This window comes from Pipistrellus hanaki, assembly GCF_964339955.1.
Source record: "Pipistrellus hanaki genome assembly, chromosome: 4".
Classification (NCBI taxonomy): Eukaryota; Metazoa; Chordata; class Mammalia; order Chiroptera; family Vespertilionidae; genus Pipistrellus; species Pipistrellus hanaki.
The window spans coordinates 72230115-72257009 of record NC_140506.1 but is presented as its reverse complement, the minus strand read 5'-3'; the positions used below and the strand labels follow the sequence as shown (position 1 = coordinate 72257009).

Below are 26895 nucleotides of genomic sequence, written 5' to 3'. Positions count from 1 at the left end.
ATGGGGCTCAGTGGGGGACAGGCTGGGCTGCTGATGCCACCGTTGCTGCTGCTGATCTGTCTGCAGCTGGGGACAGGCCTGGGTGAGTGAGAGGGAGCAGGGGGTGGGGGTGCCCCTTGTGCCTCAGGCTTTAGGACAGACCTGACCTCCATGCCTCATGGCTGGGGACTGGGTCTTGGGTGGGTCAGGAGAGACAACCCACCAAAGAGGTCACAAGGCAGACCCTATCCCCTACGCCAGTGTTTCCCAAACTTCTCTCATGATGAGAATCACCTGGTGGAGTTGTTAAACTACAGATTCCTGAATCCCAACTAAGAAGTGCTAAACTAGAATTTTTGGGAACATATAGGTAAAATTGTAGACTTAACTAGTGCTCTAAGCTTAGAAGACTTGTAGACTTAACTAGTGCTCTAAGCTTAGAAGACTTGTAGACTTAACTAGTGCTCTAAGCTTAGAAGACTTGTAGACTTAACTAGTGCTCTAAGCTTAGAAGACTTGCAGACTTAACTAAGCTTAGAGCACTAGTTAAGTATACAATTTTACCTATATGTTCCCAAAAATTCTAGTTTAGCACTCCTTAGTTGGGATTCAGAAATCTGTAGTTTAACAACCCCACCAGGTGGTTCTCATCATGAGAGAAGTTCGGGAAACACTGCCCTACGCCAAGAGGGGGGAGTGAGCGATGCCTCCTCTCTCTCTGGGTTTCACCTCTGTGCACTGAGCCCACACCCCATTTCTCACCAAATGGTCCCCCTTCTCCTCTCCTTGCCCCCCTTCCTGTACTGAGGAAAGGTTAAAGAAGTCTATAGGGACAACCTCAAGGAAGCTCTCGGAGGCGGCGAAGGCATTGGTCTGTGAGCTCTCAAACCAGAGGGCTGAGATCCCAGCCTCCCCGCCCTCCCCCTCAGTAAGCACGAAGTCCTTGCTGTGTGCACTGGGCACCGGGCACAGGCCTGAGGCAGAACTGGGAGCTCAGAGAAAGGAGGGTGCTAGCTCTGAACCTGGGGAGTGAACTGGAATTAAATGGAGATAAATTTAATTGAACCGAAAGTGGGGGAGAGGGTCCTGGAGACTTGCATAGAAGCTCACCCCATTTCTCTGCGGCTCTCCGGTATTTGGGGCCCAGGGAGGAGTTAGGGGTTCTGAGCTCCCTCGGCAGCGGGGCTGGACAAGGGCATGGAGCCCAGGCTTCTTGTCCTTCTCAGCCACCCCTACTATCCCAAATGAGCCTCTGAGGGGCTGAGGGGGGTCAAGTTCCAGAGGGAAAGTGACTGAGGCGGGAGGGGTGGTGGCAGAGCACTCACTGGGGCGAGAGGGGGAGAGAAGGTGTCCTGGGCTCTGAGCCAGGACATAGCCCCCTTCTTGGTGGCCCACATCCAGGCAGAGGTCTTGGAGTGGAATTTCCTCTGTCACTGTGGCCCCCCTCCCACCCACACCCCAGCCATTCATTTCTCTCGTCAAGCAAAGCAATCTGGACCCTGTGGGTGGAGCTGGAGGGAACTCGAGGTCACTGGGCACCAGAGGGTCCAGGCTCCCTCAAATCTGAGTGTAACCCTAAAAAAGCCCATGATCCCTTCCCCAGAAGAACTTCCAGCAGCGGGAGGAGGGGCCTTCTGTCCCCTTCCCCGGACTCTGTCCGTCACACAGAGGCCCGAGCAGGGCAGGGCCAGAGGGGCCTCCCTGACCGCCCAGAGCCCGTCCCTCCAGGGCTCCCAGGGCAGCGCCAGGGCTGGACTCGGGGACACAAAGCTGCCAGGGCCCCTCCTGAGGCCTGAACACAGCTCCCGGGAAAAGCCCTCGGCTCCCTCAGCCTCGGGCCCCCAGGGCGGGGCGGGCTTCTCCCTGAGACTGGGCTCCGGCTCCTGTCCTCCCCTCCCTCTGGGCTGCGGGAGTTGGTTTTCTGGCTGAGCCTCCTCTCTGACCCGCCTGCCCCAGAGCGCATCGACTATGTGCCCCAGCTCGCCAGGGCCACGCTGGCAGGGACCCTCACGCAGTCCACCTTCACGCTGGAGCAGCCGCGAGGCCAGTTCAGCCGCCTCAATATCTCCGACGTCGACCCCATCTGGCTGGTGGTGGCCCTCAGCAATGGTGGGTGCCGGGTGGGGGTGGGCAGGCCTGGTCCTCCCCCTGTGAGAGGGACGGGGCGTTGGAGGTGCCGCAGGGGCGGAGGGAGCGGAGGAGGTGCTGCTGGGATGTGGCCAGGGGCTGCCTGGCCTGGTGGGTTGTGCTGGAGCCCTGCCCATGTGGCCTCCCTGCCGTATGGGGCCAGGCGAGCTGGTCGAACACTAGGCCCGGGGACCCGCAGGCTCCTGAGGACGGGGGTGAGCCAGCCCCTGTTGTCAGAGCCATTGTTCCCCACTGTCTGACCTGATGCCCCCCTCAGCCTCCCAGAACTTCATCGCCCCGCGGAGGGTGGAGAACACCCCGGTCCCTGCCGACCTCCCCCGGAAGGGCTACTACCTCACGCTGATGGCCAGCCGGGCGCTCTATCCGGGGAGCCAGCCTGGCAACCAGCTCCGGGTCCTCCGTGTGGGCAATGACACCGGCTGCTCCCCAACCACGAGGGGCTGCAATCACCCCCTGCCAGGCCCAGGTCCCTACCGGTGAGCAGCTCTGCCTGTGCCCACACCTGAGCCCGCGGCAGCTCCCAGCCGGGGCCTGGGTCCCCTGCCCTCGCGCTGCAAGGGGGAGGAGGCCGGGGTGAACTCTCCGGTCTTCCTGGAGCACAGGGACCAGCCGTGAGCCCCTGCCCCTATGGGCAATTGGGATCCCACCGGTGGACTCTCCCCCTCCAGGCAGGGTGCCCCTGGGGGGGGACGGCCCCTCACGCCAGCTCCCCTCACTCAGGGCGTGCTCACTGATGTTCAGTGCTGGGGGTCTAGTCCGCCCCAACACATTTCCCATGTGAGGACCCCGAGGCCGGAGAGGGTGCGGGGTGCCCACAAGGCCACACAGCTGGGCAATGTCACCGCTGTCCTTGGAGCCCAAGGCTGTGCTTTAAGCCTTAGTCCCCCTCCCCAACCCCCCGGGACCTGGGCGTCACGGGGGCAGACTGATAGGCACCAGGACCCAGGGACCCTCGCCCCCAGTGCTGGGTCTTCCGTTTAGAGTGAAGTTCCTGGTGATGAGTGACAGAGGCCCTGTGGCTGAGACAGAGTGGTCCAGTGACACCCGTCTGCAGCAAGGTATGGGGCCAGAAGCGCAGGTCACACCCACGGGAGAGCCTGTCCTGAGGACTGGGGGTGGGCCGGCCCCGGTCGGTCAGAGCCACCGTGGCCATTATGCTGTCGGCAGGTGCCCCTCCCCGAGTCTGGGTGTGGGGTGGTTGATCTGGAGGCTGTTCCAGGCCCCCTTCTCAGGTCAGACCGTATCTCTTTCCTCCCTGCCTGCCCGTGGGGTCCCCTCACGCCCCTCAGCGGAGGCACTCCAGACTACCCCAGGGCTCCAGAGCGCGGGCACAGTGGTCATCATTGCCATCTTGTCAGTCCTGCTGGCTGTCCTCCTCATGGCCCTCCTAGGCCTGCTCATCTACACCTGGTGAGTGGACAGGGGCCCTGACCTGGACCCCCTTTATCCTCTTCACCCTTCCTCATTCTTCCCCAGCCCAGGCCCCCAGCCCAGCTCCCCCTCGCTAGGCTTGATGGAGTGGCTTTCCCTGAAGGCCAGACATGGGTAACAATTATTGAGCAAGGAATCCCCAAGGTTCCAGAACCTCAACCTCTCCCTCCCTTGTCTCTTCCCCACTACCTGCCCCAGGGGTTCACCATTTTTAAGTGGGCGCCACTGCCCCCTGGTGGCCATAACTGGAATTGTTCATGGGGGTAGGCAGCAGACTCCAGCCGGGAGTCACCCAGGTGAATTGCTTTTAGGCCAAGTGTTGCCTCAAGCTTTTCATTCAGAGCTCAGATGGGGGCCTGGGGATGAAGGGGTGTCCAAATGGCCCTGGAAAGGGGAAGACTATCCCTGGGGAGGATTTGGAGAGGAGGGGCGGGGGGAAGTGCTGGGGCTGGAGGGTTGCGGGCAGCCAGCCAGGAAATGGCTGTATCCTGAAGGCCAGAGGAAGCAAGTGGTGGGTTTTTATTAGGGGAAACAGGCATCCTGGGGTGTGGGGAGTGGGAGAGGAGGGCATGGGGCTGGGTGTAGTGCCAGGGGAGCGGAGAGCTGGCTGTGTGAAATGCAGAGGAACAGTCTGGCTTCCTTCGGTTAGTCCAGCCTGGCCAGGGGAGCCTCAGTCTCTCCGGCTCCTTTGCCTAGAACTCCGAGCTCCAGTCTAGGCAACATCAGGGGACCTCAGGCCCTATGTTCCTCATCCTCTCTCCTTCTCTCCTCCCTGCCCCCCACCCAAGCTATGACACCTGTGGGAGCACCCCCATTTCGGGACCAGGAGAGTTGGCGTTCATGAGAAGATACAACCCCCACCACGTGTTCAGCCGTCCAGCTGCGGGGGGCTCCTGAGTGCCTCCCAGGGGCTCCCATCTATCCCTCAGCCTCCTCCCTGGTCCGGGCTGTGGAGCCCGGTTGGGAGCATGTCCTGCCGCTTCTGGGCCTCAGAAATAAATGTCCCTGGCACTGCCCTGCACATCTGTGTCATTGTATCCTCGTACCTGGATGTTTCCCAGCCCGCTGCCCCCAGATCCTTGGGGGTGAGGGTCTTAGGAGGATGTAGTACCAGGGGTTGGGCCTAGGGTCCCAGGCCAGCTAACCCATCTAGGGCAGAGCAAGCCCCTCTTCTGGCCTCAGTGTCCCGATGGGGACCTGTAAAATGGGGATGATCGATCACACTGCCCGCTGGGCCGAGGTGAGTCCAAACCAAGGAGGTGAATGGGCTGTCCCGGCTCTGCATGTTTGACACTTGCTCCCCTCACCCCCAGCGCCCTCCTGTGGCCCCTCTCTCCTGCTGGCCTTGCCACCTGGCTGGAGGACTGAGGGCCCTTCACCTCTCCTTTCTCCAGTTCCTGTACAAGAGGTGCAGCGTCGCCGAAACCGGTTTGGCTCAGTGGATAGAGCGTCGGCCTGTGGACTGAAGGGTCCCAGGTTCGATTCGGTGAAGGGCATGTACCTTGGTTGCGGGCACATCCCCATTGGGGGGTGTGCAGGAGGCAGTTGATCGATGTTTCTAGCTTTCTATCCCTCTCTCTTCCTCTCTGTAAAAAGTCAATAAAAAAAAATATATTTTTTTTTTAAAGAAAAGAGGTTCAGTGTCTAAGCTTCACCCAACCTCGTGCTTGCTCTGGGCCCGGGGACCGGAAGTACCTGTGAAACTCAGCTCCTAGAGAAGCCTGGGTTCAGCCCACAGCAAATCCCAGCCCTGAACCTAATCCAGGCACCATCTATCCTTCAACCTCCTCCCACGGTCAGCTCCACTCCGGGTGGGCCCCGAGGGCTGGAGGTGACTCAGCAAGGTTCCGCCTCCTTGGGAAGGAGGAGCGGGTTATTACCACGCACGGCGATGGAGGGAGACGGGCTCGGGGGCTCGGAGGAGGCTTCCTGAGCAGGCTGGCCAGTGGGCACGGGAAGGGTGCTCAGGCGAGAGCAGCAGCATGTGCAAAGGCCTGGGAGCAGTTGGGGACTGCTGGGTGGGCAGTTTGGGGGCAGCTGGAGGGTGGGGTGGGGTGGGGAACACCAGGAGGCACCCCATGACGGTGGAGGGCCTCACCCACTGGGGCAGGGGATCGGAAGGCGGGCCTGGCTGGCTTTGCAGCCGCCTGTCTCTGGAGGTGCACGTGGCCCTGATTGCTTTATTAGCCGGGCAGACACATCCTGCTCCTGCTGCTGCAGGTAAACGCTCGCGTGGCCCCGTGGGAGCCAGGCGGGGAGGAAGCACACAGACTTCCAACGTGTCGTCGTCTTTCCACAGCCTTTCCAGAGCTACGTGAGCCCCACCCCTGGGGCTGGGGACCCTGGACAGATCACCCACCCTCTCTGGCCTCAGCGTCCCTTGCTGTTAAAAGCTATGGTTGAACTAGGTGACCTAAGGTGAACTAGGTTGAACGAAGGCCTGGCACTCCACAGACCTACGCCTTGTGTGGGCTGGCCCTGGCAGGAAACAGATGGCATGCCTCTAGCAGGGCAATTGAGAGAGTTTACCAAGGTGTGGGCAGCGTCAGGGAAGCAGCAGGAGAGGGTGGCCTCAGGCACTGATGGGGCCCTAAGCACACCCGATCTGACACTGCTGGGAGGGGAGGGAGTGGTGTCTCAGAGCCGGTGAACAGGAGCCATGGGCAGGGTCCACCTGGCAGAAGCGGGTGTGTGTGTGTGTGTGTGTGTGTGTGTGCAGGGTGAGGGGCACAGCCTCTGGAGGGAGCTGGTGAGTAAATACCCCTGCCTCTCTCCTGCCTTCTGATCACATACCGGTGCCTCCACAGACCGCACCTGCCCATAAGCAAGAGGGCAGAGGGGCTGGACGGTGTGGCCCATGGCCCACAGAGGACAGAGAAGGGCCAACAAGGAACTCAGAGGGCACTGCAATCTGCTTTTTGCTCTCAGCACTTCGGACACCAGGTGTGTGGGGGTTTCCACACCAACCAGTCCTCCAGCTCTCCGCACACCACCGGGGCGTCCTGTGATTACACCCACTCTGACACGCGCTGCCTGGAGTCAGTGCAGACCCCACCGGGAAAGGGCTCAGTCTCACGAGACCGCCCCCTCCCCCTTCAGGGTAGTTGCGAGCAGTGGGTGCCCGGGGTACGCACACTCTGTCCAGCTTGTTTATAAACGGGATTCCCGTGACCACCTCCCCAGTTCTGATAACTTGCTGGAAGGCTCACAGAACTCAGGAAGAACAATTTACTGAGTGTTACCGGTGTGTGACAAAGGCTGAGGCTTGGAATAGCATCAGGAGAGGGGCACGGGGCTGGGGCAGAAGGGCGTGAGCAGAGCTTTGTGCCCTCTTGGAGGGTGCCACTTCCCACACCTCTGTGTGTTCTCCGGCCTAGAAGCTCTCTGAACCCCATTGTCTGTTTTTCCTTTTTTTAATGGAGGTTCCACTACCAGGCATGATCGATGAAACCACTGGCCATCGGTGACTGCACTCATTCTCCAGCCCCTCTCCCCTCCCGGACATTATTGGGGTGGGGGTGGGGCTGAAAGTTCCGGTCCCCTAATCCCATGGCTGGTCCTTCTGGTGACCAGCCTGCACCCTAAAGCTGTCTAGGGCTCACCCCATGAAGCACAACCTCAGGCAGGGCTCATTGTGAACCACCCCCATCATTCAACATTCCCAGGGTGTCAGGAGCTCTGAGCCAGGAGCCAGGGACAAAGACAAATACATGGGTAGCTGCTCCCCCCTCCCTTATCCACAGGGGATGTGCTCCAAGACTCCTCCCGGATGCCTGAAAACTCAGATGGCATCGGATCCTATATCCTTACACTGTGTTTTCCCCATACATATTTACTTACGATAAAATTTAATTTATAACTAGGCACAGGAAAAGATGAGCAGTGATGACTAATAATCAAATAGGACAGTCGCTCGGATAAGTGAGATGGCTCCTAAGTGGGGAGGGAGTGAGGAGCAGAAGCAGGGAGGACACGCTGGACAAAGGATGAGTCACGTCCCAAGCAGGACAGAGCAGGACTTAATAACGCCACTCAGAGCGAGGCATACTGTAAAACGTGGAAGCTGTTGATTTCTGGAATTTTCCATGCCCTATATTTGGACCACCGTTGCGGGTAACTGAACCTGTGAATCAGGGGGGACTATGGCGTTTCTTACGGTATCACAGGGACATGGGCTGTCTTTGTGCCGGTCCTGTAGCATCAGACTCTTCCCTGTGGTCTCCAGACTGCAGAGGGGTAGACAGATGACCACACAGTCCTGTCCCGGGCAGAGGGCTGCCTGAGGCCGGGGAGGGGACTCTGCAGGAGCTGGTCCCAGTGTATCAGAGGACGGGAATCCTGGCTGCCTCGGACTGGATATCCCAGAGGCCCCTCAGGCCACCATGCCTCCCCACAGCCAAACCCAGAGCTGCCCCGGCCTGCACCTCCTGGTTCTGTGGTCCTCCAGCCCCCAAGCCGAATGCTGGAGAAGACCCCATAAACCTCTCTCCCTGACCACACGGCCCCCCACACACACACACACAGACACACCGGGGACACGTGATAGACACAGCCTGGCCACAAAGACTTAAACCACTTTCTTGGGACCTGCCCGTGCTGAGTCCAGAACCCACCCTCAGGGGCTGGGGGAGGCCAGCGGGGTTTGGGTGGGATCCACCCCCGAATTCCCGCGGGGAGCTGGCCACGCCTGGGCTTGCTTCTCTAGGCCCTGCCAGGGGCCTGGAGCGTGAGCTGGTGGAGTGACACTGACCTCGAGGTGTGGCTGCAGCAGCCCGCTCGGCCCTCCGGCCCTCAGGGGCTCAGACCTGGGGACACGGGCTCAGTGACAATGGTCTTGAGTCGTGACGTCCAGCGGGCCCCGTGTCACCTGACATCCGCCTGATACAGGGACACATGCAGGGGGCGGGGCCTGCGGCCACCCTCGCCGCCTCCTGCTGCCCCTCTGTCTTCCTGGCCGTCTGTCTCTCTGTGTCCCCTTCTCCTGTGTTTCTTTGCCTGTTTCTCACTCTCTCCTGCCTCTATTTTTAACTCAGACAAGAGAGCCATGAGAACTCACTTCCTGCGGGGGAAGCTGCCTGAACTGGCCCAGAGCTGGGCACAGCCCTTCCCCAATAAACACAAACTGAAATCAGAAGGCTGGTTCCAGGTTTGGGCTCCGTAGGGAAAGGGGCAAAAATAGAGCAGAAAGAGGATGAAAGAAAGAGAATGTATGTCAGGGACGGGACCATTCACAACCCATCACCCCAAACTGGTGATACAGAGGGGGTCACCCCATGCCCCTCTCCTGCTGGCCCGGCCCCCAATGCGCTTTGCAGCCGCCAGTCCTCCATGTCCTGGCCCCTTCCCAGATGCCCCTGTGCCCCTGCAGCAGGAGCCTAGCTGGCCAAGGGGACTGTTGTAGGAAATCAGGCAGTTCTGCTCCCCAGACATGGATTTGCACCCCTTCTCTGGCCTGGGACCCGGGGCTCTCCTGGGAAGGCTGGCTCACACAGAGGGGCCTGAAGGTCCCGGTGGTGCCGGGAGCCAGGCAGGCAGGGGGGCTCTGAGGCCCCAGAGAGGAAGGAGTCAGCTGGTCCTGGAGTCGGGGGGCAGGCTGCTTCTGGGGCTGACCCCATCGGCTCCCTGGGGGATGTGGCTACCTCAGGGCACAACGATGCAAAGGGCCTGACCCAAGAAAGCCACCCCGCTGGAGGCACCTCCCCAGGGGAACATTTCAGGCCAAGATGCAGGATATTTCTGGGGTCCCCCTCGGGACTTGCAGGATGCCGGGGACATGGTGTTACAGCGCTTGGAATTCCTGCTCGCTGGGCGGTTGGAGCTGCCCAGAGCCAGGCCCTGTGTTATCGGGGTGATGGCCCAAGGGCCCACACATGCTCTTTTTGCCCCCCATTCCATCCCTTTCCGGGGGCCCAAATCCTCCTGGTCCTTCACGCCCAGCTCATATGTCACCGCCTTGTGGCCCCCTGTGACCCCTTGCACTGCAAGTTATTTGTCCCCTGGGCATCTCAAGGACCATCTCCTATCTGTCCACAAAGCTGGCTCTCCCTGGTCACTCTCAACCCAACCCAGAGGAGGCCACACACAGAAGGACGTGGTGACTCAGAAGAGGGGCTGACCCCCGTACAACACTTACCGGACACCAGGCACTGGCCTGAACAATTCACATGTGTGAGCCCCCAAATCCTTGGGGCAATCCCATGATTTGCCTCATGTGCAGATGAAAAAAAAAAAAAAAAAAAAAATAGAGGCTTGATACGAGCCACCAGGGCAGAAAACACAGAGGATGGGGACCCAGCTGGGGGTCACGGAGGGGTCTCAGAGCTTGGCTGGAGGGGCAGGGCTGGAGGAGGGGGGCTGCAGGGGTGCCCAGGCCTCTGACCCCTCCCCGGATCTGGGCACAAGCTCAGGGTGGCCCCCTTCCCGTCCCCACTCCCACCCCCAGTTTCCTCTGCGGGAGGATGAGGCAGGGCGTTTCCGCTCCTTTCTGGAAGGTTCACAGAAGGTTAACGAGGGCAAAGCACGAAACTCCACTCAGGGGGATGAACTTCTGGGAAGAGAGGAACCTGGGTCTGGGCTGAGGGCCAAGGGCGCGGAGGGCAAGAGCACCGATGGTCCCGGAGCTGACGGTCCACGGTGACGGGGCCACAGCCTGGCCTCTCGGACCAGCCCCCAGCCCCAGGCGTCTGAGACTGTCCCGGACATTGAGCGAGGGAGGCCTTCTCTGTCTGGACAGGGCAGGAGACCCCTTCCCTCCCACTGTGGACCTGCCCCAGCCTGGGCTGTGGCCTTGGTTGCCCCCACGTGGCCTGCTTTGAGTGTAAGGCTAAGTTGGCCAGGGTGAGGGGAAGAACAGGTTCTGAGTCTCACACGGACCCTGAAGGGACACCAGGCCAGAGCTAAGGCCCTAAGAACTCAAAAGCTGCCCCTGTGCTCAGGGAGACGACCTTGAGCCAACATCTCCTGGCTCAGTCCCCAACGGGGGGCACTTGTCTACGGGCTATTCCTCCCCACTCCTCCCCTGTGTCCTCCCCACCCTGCGCTCTCCTTTCTGTGAGTCCTAGCTGCCTGTTGTCTCCCGGGCTTTGAGCTGTCCCTGCCTATGAGGGGACGGTGGCTAGGACACCAGGACACGCCCAGGTGGCCGTCCTGAAGGGCCATGAGAGCAGACCTCCGCCTCCAGGAAGAGAGTTCTGTGTCTCCTTGTTGACCAAGCCAGTTGGCCCTTCAGTTGGGAGAGGGGGTCTGGCCCACGGGAGCGGCAGGAGCGAGGTCAGGACGGCTGTCTGGCTGAGGAATCTGGAGTTTCTGCTCCTCGGCTCCTGGAGGGGAAGGGAGGAGACCAGGGGGGCCCGCTGGTGAGTTGGGGGGAGAGGGGGGGTAGGTGTGAAACGCTGGGGGCGGGTGATGAGAACTGGCCTGCTTAGGACTCAGCCAAGGACCCAGCAGCTCTGCTCGCATGTTCCCCTGAGAGGAAGGAGTAGCCTGTCCCCTGGAGGCCTCACACTCCAGAGTGTTAGCAGCCTTCTTCCTCACAGCCCCAAACTGGACACAGGGCAGATGTCCACTCAGGACGAAGGGACCAGCAACCAGGGCGGGAGCCGCCTCCACACTGTAGAACGCATCCAGCAATAAGGACGAATGGACTGATGCTACCCACAGTCACGTGGGGATGTCCTGGTCATTCTTACGCGGAGGAGGAGAAACTTGGCCCAGAGGAACACACAGGCCCAACTCGCACCTCACCGATACTGCGTGTTTTTTTTGTGTGTTTTTTTTTTTTTATATATATATTTTATTGAGTTTTTACAGAGAGGAAGCAAGAGGGAGAGAGAGATAGAAACATCGATCGGCTGCCTCCTGCACATCTCCTACTGGGGATGTGCCCGCAACCAAGGCACATGCCCTTGACTGGAATCGAACCGGGGACCTTTCAGTCCACAGGCCGACGCTCTATCCACTGAGCCAAACCGGTTAGGGCTGATACTGCGTTTTTTACAACTTGAAGGTTTCTGGCAACCCTGCGTCAGGCAAGTCCACCAGCACCTTTCCCCACAGGCTCGGGTGATGGTTGGCATCTTTTCGCACCGGGAGCTGAGGGGGTGGAGAAGGGGATGGCGGCTGGGACGGCAGTCACTCCAGGGGGACTGCTGGATGTACAAGAGCTGTGTGAGCAGGAGTCAGGCTGGGGACCAGGAGCCACTTCCACCTCCTGCCCCCCCTCCCCCTTCTGTGGCTCCAACTTTCACCTCAAGGCTCTGGTTCCTGTCACCGGCCGGCCGGGTCCTGTCTGGAGCTGGAGCAGGGAGGCTGCGGCGCCAGAAGCCACAGCAGGTTTATGTTCCAGCTGCAGCCGCGCTGGCCCCCGGCCAAGCCCCCTGCCTGGCACACATGCATCCTCTCCCCTCAGCCGGAGAGGCTCAGCATGTGCAGGCGCCCTCTGAGGTCCGGTGACATCAGCGTGCTCTGTTCCCGGCTCCTCGGGCGGTGGGTGATGCAGCCGCCATCGCCCCCTCCACAGAGGAAGCAGATGAGGCGCAGAGAGACGGGGTGACCTGCCTGCAGCCACAGGGCAGGTTCTATTGTAACCGAGGAGCCAGGATTTAAACGCAGGGGGCTGGTTCCAGGGCTCCCACTCTTCACTGTGGGCCTCAGTTTGAACGTTGTATTTAATCCTATCTGTCTAAATGGGACAGGGAGGGGTGTCAAGATTGGCAGAGCGAGGGCAGCTGGGCCCAGAATGCCCCTCAGGCTGCCCCCTCCGGGCTTCTCACAATTGCTAAGTCCAGACTGGTTGGCACACTGCTGCTGCTCAGCCCGGACCTGCCAGGGCTCCGAGTTTAGTGCAGACCCCTGTGCCCAGCATCTGCGGGTCATAACTGGGCCCTCTGGCCTTGGTGTGGGGGCTGCCATCGAGGCTTGGCACCGGCGGGACGGGCACGGGCAGCCGCCGGAGGACAGGGGAGGGTGGAAGGAGGGCTGAGGAGGCCTTCCCTCTGGGCGGGGACAGTTTCCCCGTCTCCCCCAGGGGCATGGGCTTCCAGCTCAGAGAGATCCTTGGGAAGGGAAGCATTGGATCCAAAATATTAAAACCACAAAAAGTCTAAAAATAGTCCATGTTTACTTATCTTCTAAATGTAGCACCACGTCAGCTCCATCCATGGCGAAGCTGAGTGTTTGAAAGCGTGTCCCTGCGCATGAAAACAATTTGTAGGTCACGTTTTCTCACTCGGTAAGAATCCCCAAATTCCCAAGGAGGCGTGCTGTTTGCAGAGAAATCGAGGCCGGCCGTAAATCAAGCTAGCTGCTTGTACTCAACCAGCTTCAAAAGCTACGTTATAAAAATCTCTTCAAATACTTTTACAGCAAAAAAAACATATAAAGTTGGGATATATTTGTGGGTTTTTTTGTTGTTTTTTTTTTTTTTTTGGAGGGGAGGGGTAAAAATAAATAGTATAAAATTTACCATCTTAACCATTTTCAAGTGTTCAGGTCAGCAGTGTCATCCATATGCACATTGTTGCACAACAGATCTCCAGAACTTCCTCATCTTGCAAACCGAAACCCTATCCCTTTAAATAACAATTCTCCATCCTCCCTCCCCCAGGCGAGAACCCTGGTAACCACCACTCTGCCTCCTATTTCTGTGAGTTTTATTACTCCAGGGGTCACAGGTAAGTGGAATGGGGCAGCATTTGTCTTTTTGTGGACAGCTTATTTCACTTAGCATGTTGTCCTCAAGGTTAATTCATGTCGTGGCGTGAACCAGGATTTCCTTCTTTTTTAAAGTGGACTAGTAGTCTGTTATATATGTGTGTGTGTGTGTGTGTGTATATCCCACATTTTCTTTACCCTTTCTACCTCTTGGCAACTGTGAAAAATGCTGCAATGAACACAAGTGTGCAAATATCTCTTTGAGACCCTGTTTTGCATCTATACTCAGAAGAGGGATTTATAATTCTATTTTCAATCTTTTGAGATTAGTTTATTTATTTCAACTTTTATTGAGATTTAATTAATGCATAACATTGTATTAGTTTCAGGTGCACAACATAATTTGTCATGTGCATATATTGTGAAATGATTCCCACAAGTTTAGGTAATGTCCATGACCTCATACAGTCACTTTTTTTTTTTCTTGTGATGAGAACTTTTAAGATCGACTCTCTTAGCAACTTTCAAATATACATTACAGTATTGTTAACTATAGTCACCATTTTACATCACATTCCAGGACTTACTTATCTTTTAGCTGAATGTTTATAACTTTTTAAAAATATATATTATAGTGATTTTTTACAGAGAGGAAGGGAGAGAGAATTAGAAACATTGATGAGAAAGAAACATTGATCAGCTGCCTATTGCACAACCCCTACTGGGGACGTGCCTGTAACCAAGGTACAGGCTGGAATCGAATGCCCTTGACTGGAATCGAACCTGGGACCCTTGAGTCTGCAGGCCAACGCTCTATCCACTGAGCCAAACCAGTTAGAGCTGAAAGTTTATAACTTTTAAGCCTTTAAAAATTTTTTATTTCAGAGAGGTAGGGAGAGGGAGAGAGAGATGGAAATATCAATGATGACAGGGAATCATTGACTGGCCTCCTGCATGCCCCACACTGGGGATGGAGCCTGCAACCCAGGCATATGTTCCATCTGGGACTCAAACTGTGACCTCCTGGTTCATGGGTCGATGCTCAACCACTGAGCCATGCCAGCAGGGCTGGAAGCTTGTAACTTTTGGTCCCCATCATCCATTTCACCTCCTCTCCCCAGCAGTGGTGCATTTTTAAATGTTTATTGGGGTGTGGAGTGGAACTCGCTGATGGGCAAGGCCTACCATGTACAAGTTCAGGAGTTCCCAGAGTAAAACTTTATTTTTCTATCATTCAATGTAGTCTTATTTATTTATTTAGTTATTTCATTAAAGTTATTGGGGTGACATTGGTCAGCATGAACATACAGGTTTCAGGTGTGGGGTCCTATGTTACAAGATCTGTATATTGCACCATGTGCCCACCACCAAAAGTCAAATATTCTGTCACCATATATTGGGGCTCCCTTCTCCCTCCACCCACTTCCCTCTGGCAACTACCACACTGCTATTTGTGTTCAGGAGTTTCAGTTTTACAATCCGCATGTGAGTGAAATCATGATTCTTAGCTTTTCCGGACTGACTTATTTCACTTAGCATAATGTTCTTAAGGTCCATCCACATTTTTGCAAATGGCGCTATTTCATCCTTTCTTATGGCTGAGTAGTATTCCATCCTTTCTTATGGCTGAGTAGTAGTATTACCACATCTTCTTTATCCAGTCCTCTATCTCGGACACTTGGATTGTTTTCTGCACAGCAAAAGAAGCTGGTGGTAAAACAAGGAGGCAGCCAGCCAGATTAGAGGTGACATTTGCAAACAGTAGTTCTGACAAAGATTTAATTTCCAAAATATATGAAGAACACATAGGTCCAGCTGAAGTGGCTCAGTGATTGAGCATTGACCTATGAACCAGGAGGTCGCAATTCAATTCCCGGTGAGGGCATAAGCCTGAGCTGAGGGCTCAATCCCCAGTGTGTGGCAATGCAGGAGGCAACCAATCAATGATTCTCTCTCATCATTGATGTTTCTACCTCTCTCTCCCTCTCCCTTCCTCTCTGAAATCAATTTAAAAAAAATTTTCTTAAATAGAGCTACCATATGACCCAACAATTCCTCTCATGAGTATATATATCAGAAAAACTAGAAATCATGTATTCCCAAAGATATATGCACCCCTATGTTTGGTGGAAACATCCAATGTAATCTTGATTGAATCTTCCTTTCTCATCTCAGGCAACATGGCACCTGACCCCCTTCTGGAGTAGTACCCAGGGGACTCCCTCTTGTCTAAGGCTCTTCCCTGCCCCAGTGGAGACTGGAGTGGTAGGTAACTGGTCCTTCCCAAGCTCCTCCAGTGCTTCGAGACCCAGACTCTGCAACTCAAACACAGTTTCTTTCTGCGTTACTAATCTGCTGTGAAGTTCAGCACGTGCTGGAACTCAAGAGCGCTCCTGCCCTGTGCCGGGAGTATGATGATTTTCACGAGCCCCAGGCACTTTTGATTAGTGTGAATCAAGCTATTAAACTTACATTTTACAACAACTTTGATATAAAGACGAATACAACCCAGGATGGGTTCATTGTTACCTATTCATTATTATTATACTCGTTCCTTTCTGATTCTAAAAGAAATGAAAACATATTTGTGGGTCCCCAAAAATAATATAGGAGAAGAGATATTCCATTCCATTGACCACATGGGTGAGGGGCACAGCGTGTTCAGGGCGGGAAGGAGACCCATATGCTAGCGCTTCAGAATGCAGAGTCATTGCATTCCCAGCGCCCAAGTCCATTCACGTCACTCCTCTGTCCGAACCCTGGGCAGGAAAACATCCAAGCTCTTTCCTGGCAGTCAAGGTCCTTCGTCGCTGGTTCCTATCTGCTTTCACAGCCTCATGTTCCACAGGCTTTTGACGCCTCCCTCTTGGATGTTTCAGAACACCCAGCCTTCATCACACCTGCCCAGGGTGCTCCCAGCTCGACCACCTCAGGCATAGGTGCCACACCATGCTCAGATGTCACCGGCTCTCTCTCCTCTACATTCCTCACTCATGTCTCTGCTTGAGCACTTCAGCACCCTGCTGCCGCCGTCTCTTCCCTTCAACTACGATCCCCTTGAGGGCAGGAACCAGAGTGAGTTTTCCTCTGGATCCCCAGTGCCTAGCACAGGGCCTGGCACACAGCAGTACTCAATGGATGCAGAATACATAAGCAGATGACTGAATTAATGAATGAGGAGGTAGAAAAGGAGGGCAGCTGTCTGCTGAGCAAAGGGATCCCTTCTGTTTACCTCTCCCCCCAACAAACGGAGGGTCTAGGCCGATGGTGGAGCCAGGGCTGAGCTCCCCTCCAGACCTGCCCTCTGACTCACCCCCTCCCCAGAGGCTGGTTTCTGGGAACGTGCTGGATGCTTGGCTTGCCTCTTGGCTGAATCCTTGGTGCTGACTATGTTCTTCCCCAGAAGTCCCCATGTTTAGAAGCTGTGCTTCCGGGCCACAGGGCCAGGGGTGAGCAATGCAGAGGTAAGGACCTCAAGTGCCACGGGGATGAGGTGGGGGCAGCAGCCTGAGACCCACCAGCAACCTTCCTTCCTTCCAAAGTGGAGTTCGGTGCAGGATGCTGGGCACCCACAGGAACCTCAGGGAACTGGGGGGACAGCTCCTACCTCACAGGTTGTCATGAAAACCAACTAAGAAAACTATGTGGGTGCCTGGAGTCCAGGTGGCATCGAGTGGGTGCTAAGCCAAATGTCATCTGGGGTGCAACTGGGTGAAATTCAAGACCCTGCCATGAATACTGTCCCTCTGGACCTGAACCCCTTTCCTCTGCCCAGGTCTCCTCCCATCCCTCCACCTGACCTCTGAGGGAGACCCTCCCACAGAACGGCAATGCTGACCCAGCCTCCAGGGGATGAGGGCAGGCAGCAGTCCGGCAGTTGTGGGCAGTCCTGGTGTCCAGTGCTGGGGCAAGGTGAGGGGTCCGTGGCCAGGGCTGGCACCAAGCTCTTCTGGCATATGACTTGGACATTGTTTGTGGCCGGTGTGGCCTTGGGGCTGGTTCTTTGCCCTACCAGAGAATCTCCAGAGCCTTCCAATGAACCTCTTCCTGTTTAAATCAGTTGGAGCTAGTTTCTGTTTTTTAGAACCGGAAACAGGGAAGTGTGATCCAACAAAGCTAAGGGGATTGTGGGTGTCACTGAAAATCTGGTGCACAGAAGAAGAATGGGTTTGGTCTGTTCGGATCTGCTCTGTACAGCCCCAAGCACAGCAGGGAGGCCCAGCCCCCAGCCTCACTCTGGAAACTACTGCACTCCCGAAGGGAACATGACAAAGTAGAGGCTCCCTAGGGGACGAGGACCCGGCCAGCGTGGGGTCCAGACTCATGGCAGGGCAGGGGAAAGGGACATGGAGCTTGGAGCTGAGTAGGCTGAAGGCTTTGGAAGAACAGCCATGGTTCTTGGGTGAAGGCTCCAAGAGCCACGCTGGAAGTTCAGCGGGAGAGCAGATTTATGTGCAAAATGATGTGGGAGTCCAGGCCTTGCTCTCAGCTGGGACAGTTAGAAGACAGACAGAGTTGCCTTGGGAGGAGGTAAGCTCCCAGCACTGGAGATAAGCAAGACCTGCATCCTGACGCAGACAAAAGAAACCCAGTCTGGGCTTCCCTGCCTTGGCCTTGTGTGTGTGTGTGTGTGTGTGTGTGTGTGTGTGTGTGTGTGTGTCGGGGTGGGGGGTCCTCCAGGCCAGGTGAAGGGATAAGCCTGCAGCTGAACACACTAGTCTCTCCCAGAGGCCCTCCCTGCCCACCATCCGCTCATTTTTAGTCCACAGTGTGTGGAGTGAGCTCTCAATCTACAGAAGCTAAAAAGTTTTTTTAGCCCCCTGGTGGCCTGGCCCAAACCCAAAGGTGGGGGTTGGGGTGAGAGAAGAACATACCTAAAGGACAACGAGGCAGAGGGGCAAATCTCAGTAACCAAGAATAACTGATAATGGCTCTGATAAAAACACCTAAACAATTGCCCTAAGTACCCTGGACAACCTTTATTTTCCCATTGCTTAGATGATGATCAGAGATTGGTGAGGACATGGGGGAAGGGGGTGCTGGCACACTCCTGTATATCCGTGGCAGTGTACAATCACTGCCGCAGGAAATTTGGCAGATCCTACAGAAGTCCCCCCCCCCCCCCCCCCGACACACACACACACACACACGTCTTCTGGCCCAGGATTCCATTTCCTGGAATTTATCCTTTGCCTGCCCTCACTTACGTGCAAAATGATGTGTGAGCTGTGTTGTTTGGTGGAAGCAAATGATGACAACAACCAACCCATCCACTAACTGGGGACCCATCAAGAAATGATGGTACTGCCTGGCTGGTGTGGCTCAGTTGGTTCGATGTAGTCTTGTGCCCTGAAAGGTTACTGGTTGAATTCCCAGTCAGGACACATGCCCAGGCTGCCATGATCCCTGGGAGGGGTTGTGCAGGAGGCAGATGATCAATGTTTCACTCTCACATCAATGTTTCTCTCACATCAACGTTTCTCTCTCTCTCTCTCTCTCTCTCTCTCTCTCTCTCTCTCTCTCTCTCTCCCTAAAAATCAATGTAAAAATCTTTTTAAAAAGAAAGATGATGGTACGTCCACATGATGGAAAACTTGGCAAGTGGCAAAGGGCATGAGGGAATTATTTAAAATGTGTGTGTGTTTTTTTAAATTTATTTTTAGAGAGAGAAGAAGGGAGAAAGAGAGAAAGATAGAAACATTGATGAGAGAGAAACCTCAACATTGATCAGCTGCCTTCTGCACACCCCCTGCTGGGGATTGAGCCCACAACCTGGGCATGTGCCTTGACTGGAAAGTGAGCCAGTGACCTCTAGGTCCATGGGTCAATGCTCAACCACTGAGTCACACTGGGTGGGTGAGGGTACTTTTTACGTATAGACATGCACCGCTCTCCAAGATAAAATAAGTGAAACATAAGTGCAACCAGTAAGCTACTATCCTATATAATAAAATAGTAATATGAAAATTGGCCCTAATGGAGGAATGACCGGTCACTATGACATGTACCGACCACCGGGGGGCAGACACTCAATGCAGGAGCTGCCCCCTGTGCGCTTCCACAGGGGGAGCTCCACTCAGCCACAGCCGCGCTGAGGGCTGCAAGCGCAGCAGCAGGCGGCGGGAGCCTCTCCTGCCTCCTTGGCAATGCTAAGGATGTCTGACTGCAGCTTAAGTCATCAGCCAGACATCCCCCGAGGGCTCCTAAGCTGCCAGAGGGATGTCTGTCTGCCAGCTTAGGCTTCATCCATCGGGGAGCAGGCCTAAGTTAGCAGGTGGGCATCCCCTGAAGGGTCCCAGACTGCTAGAGGGCATAGACTGGGATGAGGGATGCCCCCCCACCCAAGTGCACAAATTTTCATGCACCAGATCTCTAGTCCTATATCATAAAAGGCTAACATGAAATCAACTGAACAGAGGAACAGCCGGTCCCTATGACACACACTGACCACCAGGGGGCAGCTGCTCAGCCAGAAGCTGGCAAGCCCAGCAGCGGTGGCAGACATCCCCTGAGGGCTCTCGGACTGTGAGAGGGTGCAGTTGGGCTGAGGAACTCCCCATGAGTGCACAGATTTTATGCACCACGTCTCTAGTTTGTGTATAAAAGAAAAAATATATATGTCTATGGAGGTCTCTGTAGACAGTCTGTCTCCAGGAGGCACAGGGACCAGGAATAGTGGGTGCCACAGGAAAGGGAATTTGTATGGCTGGAAGAGAAGAGAAACTTGACTTCATTTTTCATTGTAAGCCATCAATATCTCGAATGTGGTGAAGTGTGCATGTAGAGTATAAGTAACAAAATAGGAAGAGAAAAACTGAATGTGACAGCAAACAGAACAGTGCCAGCCGTCAGCACCCCACCTCAGTGCCCCCTGGTATTTGTCTTCACAGGTTTCAGTGCTCCTCTTTGCAGGGGAGGGGATGGAACTGGCTCACTGACCTCCAGGAAGCTTCCAGCATCACTCAGCAAGGGAGTGGAGAGCTGGGTCTGGGACCCAAGTGTGCCCAGCGCCAGTTACCCCTGTGATCTGTAAGTATAGGAGGGAACAGCGAAAGGGGACAATTCCAGAAACTCAGCTCTGATGACAGTCTGGGAGCAGGGTCGTGCCCCAGTGAAAAGACAGGTCGAGGTCATGGACCACTGGGGAAGCCAAGCCTAGCCAGTCTTGGGCCAGCTCTGTGACCCCCAGCAGGTAATTTTCCCTTTGTCCCTGAGCGCCTCCTCCAGGTTCTCCTCCCGTGGGGTGCAGGAGGTGCAAATGAGATGGTAAGTGAGAAAGCCCCCACCTCTGAAGGCGGCTCTCAAAAATAACCCAGGTCGCCAAAACCGGTTTGGCTCAGTGGATAGAGCGTCAGCCTGCGGACTGAAAGGTCTCGGGGTTTGATTCTGGATTGCAGGCACATCCCCAGTAGGAGGTGTGCAAGAGGCAGCTGATTGATGATTCTCTCTCTTCGATGTTTCTCTCTGTCCCTCTCCTTTCCGCTCTGTAAAAAATCAATAAAATATATTTAAAAAAATAATAATATCCCAGGTCTTTCAGGCTCACATGCCCCAGAGGTTTGGTCCCCAAACCTCTGGGCTTCCCTGGCTCTCGCAGCCTCCTTTTGGGTCCAGGAGGGTCTAACACAAACACGCACATTGTTTTCTAAATTCGCCCGGCTGCTCATTGACCTGGCACCTATGCGGGGCCTCCCACGCGCCAGCCTCGGGTGGCCAGGGCGGTCCTCCCCGCCCGCCACCGTCCCGCGTGCCCCCATCTAGGCCCCCACCTCCGCGCACACACTGGACCCCGCAGCCCCCGCGCGCCCGGGCCCGGCCCTCGGGCCACGCCCGCTGCCCACACAGATCCGCAGCGCGGCCCCGGGGCGCGGATCCCCGCCGCGGGCTCCGAGGGGCACCCCTGGCCGCGCCGCGCCCGCCGGGCGTCAATGCCTCGCTGAGGCCCCGCCCCACCCCGCCCCAGGCGGCCAATGAGCGCCGCAGCCTGAGCCAGCCCGGGCCGCTGATTGGCCCGCCTGCGCGCAGTGTCCCCCGCACGTGGGGCGGGGGCGGGGGTGAATGAAGTGGAAGCGGTTCCTCCGCCCCCGCGTTCACGGCCCCCCCTTGTCCCCCACGGCCCGGCGCGGCCCGCCCCCGGGCGCCCAGTCCGGCTCCTGCCGCCCGCCCGCCGGCTGCGCGCTGCACCGGACCCTGGCGTCCCGCTCCCCCCGGCCGGGACCCCGAGTCGCGGACCCGCGATGGCCAAGCGCAGCTCGCTGTCCATCCGCATCGTGGAAGGGAAGAACCTGCCCGCCAAGGACATGTGAGCGCGGAACCCCAACTTTGCGGGGAGGGGCGTTGCCCCTGGATGCCTGACCTTTCCGGGGTCTGCACGGGCGGCCCGCCCACCAGTAGAGCAGAGGAGAGGGTGTGGCGGCGGGAGGCTGGCGGGGAAATGGGGACAGTGAGAAGGTTTGCTGCGAGCAGTCTTGGGGTGGCAGGGGAGGGCCGTGGGTTGGGGAGGGGGCGGGGTCCGTCAGGGATCTCCGTGAACCCGGGGCGAACGGTGGCTATAGAGGGGAAGGGGCTTTGACAGGACAGGCGCTGGACGTGGGGCGATATCCCAGGGGAGACATTTCGGTGGGCTGCCAAGGTCTCGGTCAACGGACAGGGGTGTGGCCGGAGGGGATGAAAGTGCCCCCCTTCGAAATGAGTTTTCCTTGGTAGTTCCTGAACACTGAGTACCTGGGAGTGTGCATCCGAAACACGGCTGGGGCCCAGGGGCTGTCCCGGGGCTCCCCGCTGTGCACTTGGGCTTGAAGGAGGCCAGGACCCTTGCAAGATGGAGTGGCTGCGAAGTAGCTGTTGCTTGCGCCCTATGCTTCCCGTGAGCCATCACTCCTAATCCTCACAAGCACCGCAAGGCAGTTCTCATCATAATATTTACAGACGAGGAAAGGAGGCTCAGAGGCAGGAACCGCTGCCTCCAAGTGCAGAGCGAGGTCTTGGGTCTCGGGCCCCTAACAGGCGCGGACACCTAGGGCTTTCCCGGTCCCTGGCCGGATCTGAGGAGATTCCAGGGGCCCCTTGTCCTATCTTTCTCTGCAGATTCCAGAGTTGAGCTGCCCCATTTGATCCCTGGCTCCTTTGTATGCAATTTTGGGCTGCTTTCTGTCCCCGAAGCCTCAGAGACAGGAGCTGTGGAAAGCACAAAGAAATCTCTCAGCTAGGAGCTGAGGGAAGCACAAAGCTCCGGGGGCCCTGGAGGAGGGGGCAGAGGAAAGGGAGCCCCGCCGGACGCAGCATAGGGTCCAAAGTCTGCTGGGCTGGAGCCTCCCACACCAGGCTCTTCGCCTGGCTCCTGGATGCAGGCAGGTGGCTAGATGGGGAGGGGCAGGAGGGCAGTACAGGAGGAAGGGGCCGGCATCTCTCTTACAGGGACAGTGGCCCATCAGAGTTTCCCAGGACACTCAGCGCCAGGAGCAGTTCCAGTTCAAGGCCTCTTGGGCCTGATGAGGCCCCAGGCTCAGCAGTTGCCATGGCAATGGGTGAGGGAGGGTAGTGGGGGACCATCTCAAAGTGGGTTTCTGTTTGTGGGGGGAGCTGGGATTGTGGTTTCTGGGGTGAGAAGGCAGATGATCTCTGAGAAGGGTCTCTGCCTCCAGACCCAGCCACTGAGCACCCCCCACACACACACACACACACTGGCACCAGTAACTAGGTCAGCTTGGCCTCCTCTGGCTGGTGGCAGCTGGGAGGAGCAGCTGGGAGGAGCGGCCCGTCTGTCTGTTGCCTCCCTTCCTATCCCCGAAGCGCCTGCCTCGTGCCTGGCTCCAGGCTCTCACCAGCGTGGGGAGCCAAGGTGCCCGGTTTCCTGCCCAGCCCTGCCTCTGCCCAGCTGAGGGACTCCGGGCACAGTGCCTTCATTCTCGGGGGTGGGCCACCAAGCCCTGTCGGTTCTGCCTTTGAAATCTTTTTCCTTGCCTTCCCCTCCATCCTGCCCGACTCACCTCCTTCCCTCAGCCTTTCCCAGAGTGGCTGGTGGACCCAATCCCAACCTGTCAACTCTCTTTTAAATCCAGCTGCGACCCCTCCCCCAGCCGCTCCCCTTTGGGCTACTGCCCTTCACCGCCCTGCTTCTGCATGTATGGGGGGCCTTCTGCTTTCAAGCACTCCCCTTCAGAGTCCTCCGGAAAACTCCTGTTCATCCTGCAGGACACCGCCCAGCTCTCTCGCCAGGGCTTTTCCTGGTGCCCCTGTGCAGGCTTCCTTGTCCCTGTTCCGCACCCTTTGGGACTTGGTGTCATCTGGAGTTAGGGCAGAGCCCTTGCTAGCAATTGCTCTTTCCTGGGTCGCATGTCACGTGATTGTGAGGCGAGGGACCATGACTCATTTGACCTGACATTCTGGGTGGCCTGAGGGACACCTGGTCCACCATGGAGGGCAATAAGAGGTGTCGAGGGCCTTCTCATTAGCCCTATAATATGCTCAGTTTGAAAACGGGGAAACTGAGGCTCAGAATGTGGAAGTCATTTGCCAACTCCACATCGGTAGGTAGAGAAGCCAAGAATCAAGCCCACTCGGCTGCTGACAAGCTGAGTCCACTCGGCTGCTGACAGGCTGAGTCCTAGCAGGACGAATGCTGTAAGCTTGCTGTGGGGCGCAGTGGGGAGAGCCCCCCCCAAATGCCATACTCCAGGGTGGCAGGCGCTTGGCAATCACAGGAAGCCCTCCCTGAATGCTGGAGGCAGGCGTGGTGGCGAGCCCACCTCACTGTGCCTCACCCGCCTCCAGCCTGTCTCCTGAGCAGCATCCCTCCCAGGGCTGACACCTTCAGACAGAGCTGCTACCTGCCTCCCTGCCACTTCACGCATGGGTTTTTGGTTCTCGTAAGGTTCCTCTCAGAGCCTGCCTGTTTCTGCCATGTCCCCTCCCGCCGGCTCCCATCCTTGGGTGCCCGGGTCAGACAGACAGGACCTGAGTCTCCTGGTGACCGGTGACCCACTGGCTCCCACGCCCAGTGACCCTGGGGACAGGCCCGGGGCTATTTCAGGGTTTGCCCTGATCCTTCCTCTTCCACCGCCTGGAAACTGCCAAGGCCCTAAATATAGAGGCCCTGCAAGTAGCCAGGCTGGGCCAGAGCCGGCAAGTGGCTTGAGGAAGGAGAAGTAGAGGAGGGGATCACCCAGGGGCCTCACCAGGGCAGCGGCCGCTGGGCACGGCACAGGTCCCTACAACTGGCCAGGGACCACGATTCCGTCCAGGTCCTTACGTCTGGCCTCAGACCCTTTGACCCAGGCACCTAGAGCATCGCTGTCCCTGCACACAGGGTCTGTTCCTGCCTCTGGGTCTCTGCCCACCTCATGGCCCTGACTACAACATGAGCCCCAAACCTCACTGCGCGCTCACAGTTCATCCATTGAGCGAGAGCTGAGCAGAGGGTAGTAGTGCTGGGCTCACAGGGGTACACAACAGGTTCCCCATCCCCGGAACCCCCAGGTTAGGAGGCAGAAGCAGGGAGAGAGGGACCTTATGTAAGGCCTGGGGTCCCCTTGCCTTGATGTGGGCGGATGCAACCTGGGTGTTCCCAAGAGGCTGGAGGAGTGGGCTCTTAAATGACAGAGGTTTGGGGGAGAGGAGCAAGGAGTTGAGGGCGGGGCTAACTTTGACTCAGCACCTCCCATGGCCAGGCCTTCACCTGTGTGGGGTACCCGGGGCAACTCCCAGGGAGCTGGGGGGGAAGCTGAGTCTTGGCAGACATTTTCTGTTGGCGCCTGAGAGCTTTTGGAGACGTTTGTGCCGAGTGGTTTCCTCAAAAGAAGAACCTCTTTGGAGAAGGGAAGCAGGGCTTGGAATTCCCCAACCTCCAAGCGGAAAATACACTTCCTTCCTTTTTAAAAAAAAATACATTTTATTGATTTTTTACAGAGTGGACGGGAGAGAGGAGAGAGATAGGAACATCGATCAGCCGCCTCCTGCACAACCCCTTTTGGGGATGTGCCCACAACCAAGGTACATGCCCTTGATCGGAATCGAACCTGGGACCCTTCAGTCTGCAGGCTGATGCTCTATGCGCTGAGCCAAACCAGTTTCGAGTTTCTTTTCCTCTTTTCCTTTTTAAAAAATTATTATTTTTTTTTTAATCCTCACCTGAGGTTTTGTTTTTATTGATTTTAGAGAGAGAGGAAGGGAGAGGGGGAGAGAAGAAACATCGATGTGAGAGAGAAGTATCAATCAGCTGCCTCACATACTGGCCCTGACCAGGGATCTGACCCCCAGCCTGGGTATGTGCTCTGGCTGGGAACTGAGCCAATGACCCTCTGTGCACAGGACGGCACTCCAACCAACTGAGTCACGCCAGCCGGGGCTACACTTCCGTTTATGGATGCCAGGCCTGAAGGGCATTTCTGGAGACATCTCACCCCCTTCTCGCCCAGTACCAGCCCAGATTCAACCCCATGAATCCCCCACCAATGAGTCAGGTGGGACTGGGCAGGCCCACGTTTGCCTTCCTGGCCCTTTGTTCCCAGATGGCTGGGAGCTTGAGGACAGATGGTTCTATTTGTTCATTCATTCCGCAAACACTCACAGCTCTGTCTATGGCAAGCCTTCTCCTGGGCGCTGGGGACACAGAATGGTCCTAATCTCAGGCCACTCAGTCAGGCGGGGGAAGCAACTGCTGGGACATCACTAGCTTCCTGGGATGGAGGGAAACCTACTGAGGAGGGGCGGGCAGCGGGGTCACAGGGGAGACCTCACTCCCTGCCCCTGGGACAGAGAGGGCTCTTAGAGGAGGGACTGAGGCTGGGAGGATGGGAGGGCAGGCAGGCAGGGGAGCAACAAGAGTGAAGGCTCAGCGGAGAGACAGACAACAGGGCTGCCTGTGGTGGTGAGGGGAGGGGTGTCAGGGAGCTGCCTGGGGCTGTTGTGACTTGTGACTGTGGAACCAATGACCCTTACCCTTCAGTGCACAGGACGGCACTGGCCTGGTGCTTCTGTCTTCCCTGAGGTGGCGCAGGGTGGGGCTGAGAGCCCTGGTGCAGGTCCCTGCCTTCCCCAACCACCCCCATCCCAGACTGAGGCTGAGGACCCAGGTTTTGGCCCCAGCCCAGCACCCAGGGCCTCAGCCTTGACTGTCTTTTTCGGGGTCACTGAGGGCCCCTGGCAGAGGAATGGGAGCTGCCTGAGAGGCCCTGCCATTGACGCCACCTGCAGCATCACCTGCCAGCCCCTCCACTCGCCTGTTTGTCTTGCAGCAACGGCAGCAGTGACCCCTACTGCATCGTGAAGGTGGACAATGAGCCCATCATCAGGTACCGCCCCCAGCCCCAGCCCCAGCCCCAGCCCATTTCAGCACACGTACCTCCTCCGTACCTCCGAGCGGTGTGGACTTGTGTGGAGGTGGGCCCCACCACACCCTGACACACCTACTAGGAGGTGGGAAAGATCCTCTCCTCTTGCTAATTACACCTTAACACCAGCATCTGCCAGAGGCCCCTCTCACGGATGGTTCTGTAGCCTTTACAGCTCCCAGGAGTGACATGAAGATGACCTGTAACAAGATTGTCACTTATGGGAGTGCTGTCTCGGCCATACTAACCGAGTTTAGCCCATTTAATACTTAGGATGAGCGACATATGATATCATTAGACCCCATTTATGGATTAAAAAACTGAGGCTCTGAGAGACTGACTTGCCTAAAATTTC

General features: G+C 56.8%; 2 protein-coding genes across 2 annotated transcripts in view; both read left to right on the top strand.

The window, feature by feature from the left end:
- LOC311621716 (uroplakin-3b-like protein 1) lies at positions 1 to 4455 on the top strand (the record flags this gene model as incomplete). Its single annotated transcript, XM_084882118.1, has 6 exons — positions 1 to 82; positions 1936 to 2088; positions 2384 to 2603; positions 3109 to 3185; positions 3417 to 3537; positions 4347 to 4455. The coding sequence occupies 6 exons, from the start codon at positions 1 to 3 to the stop codon at positions 4453 to 4455; spliced, it is 762 nt and encodes a 253-aa protein (XP_084738244.1).
- A 16861-nt stretch (positions 4456 to 21316) lies between these two features.
- RASA4B (RAS p21 protein activator 4B) overlaps positions 21317 to 26895 on the top strand; it is a 27021-nt gene continuing 21442 nt past the window's right edge. Inside the window, exons 1-2 of the mRNA XM_084881523.1 lie at positions 21317 to 21511; positions 26445 to 26501. Of these exons, the coding sequence (XP_084737649.1) occupies positions 21447 to 21511; positions 26445 to 26501 (122 nt within the window). The 5' untranslated portion in view covers positions 21317 to 21446. The remainder of the gene's footprint in view (positions 21512 to 26444; positions 26502 to 26895) is intronic.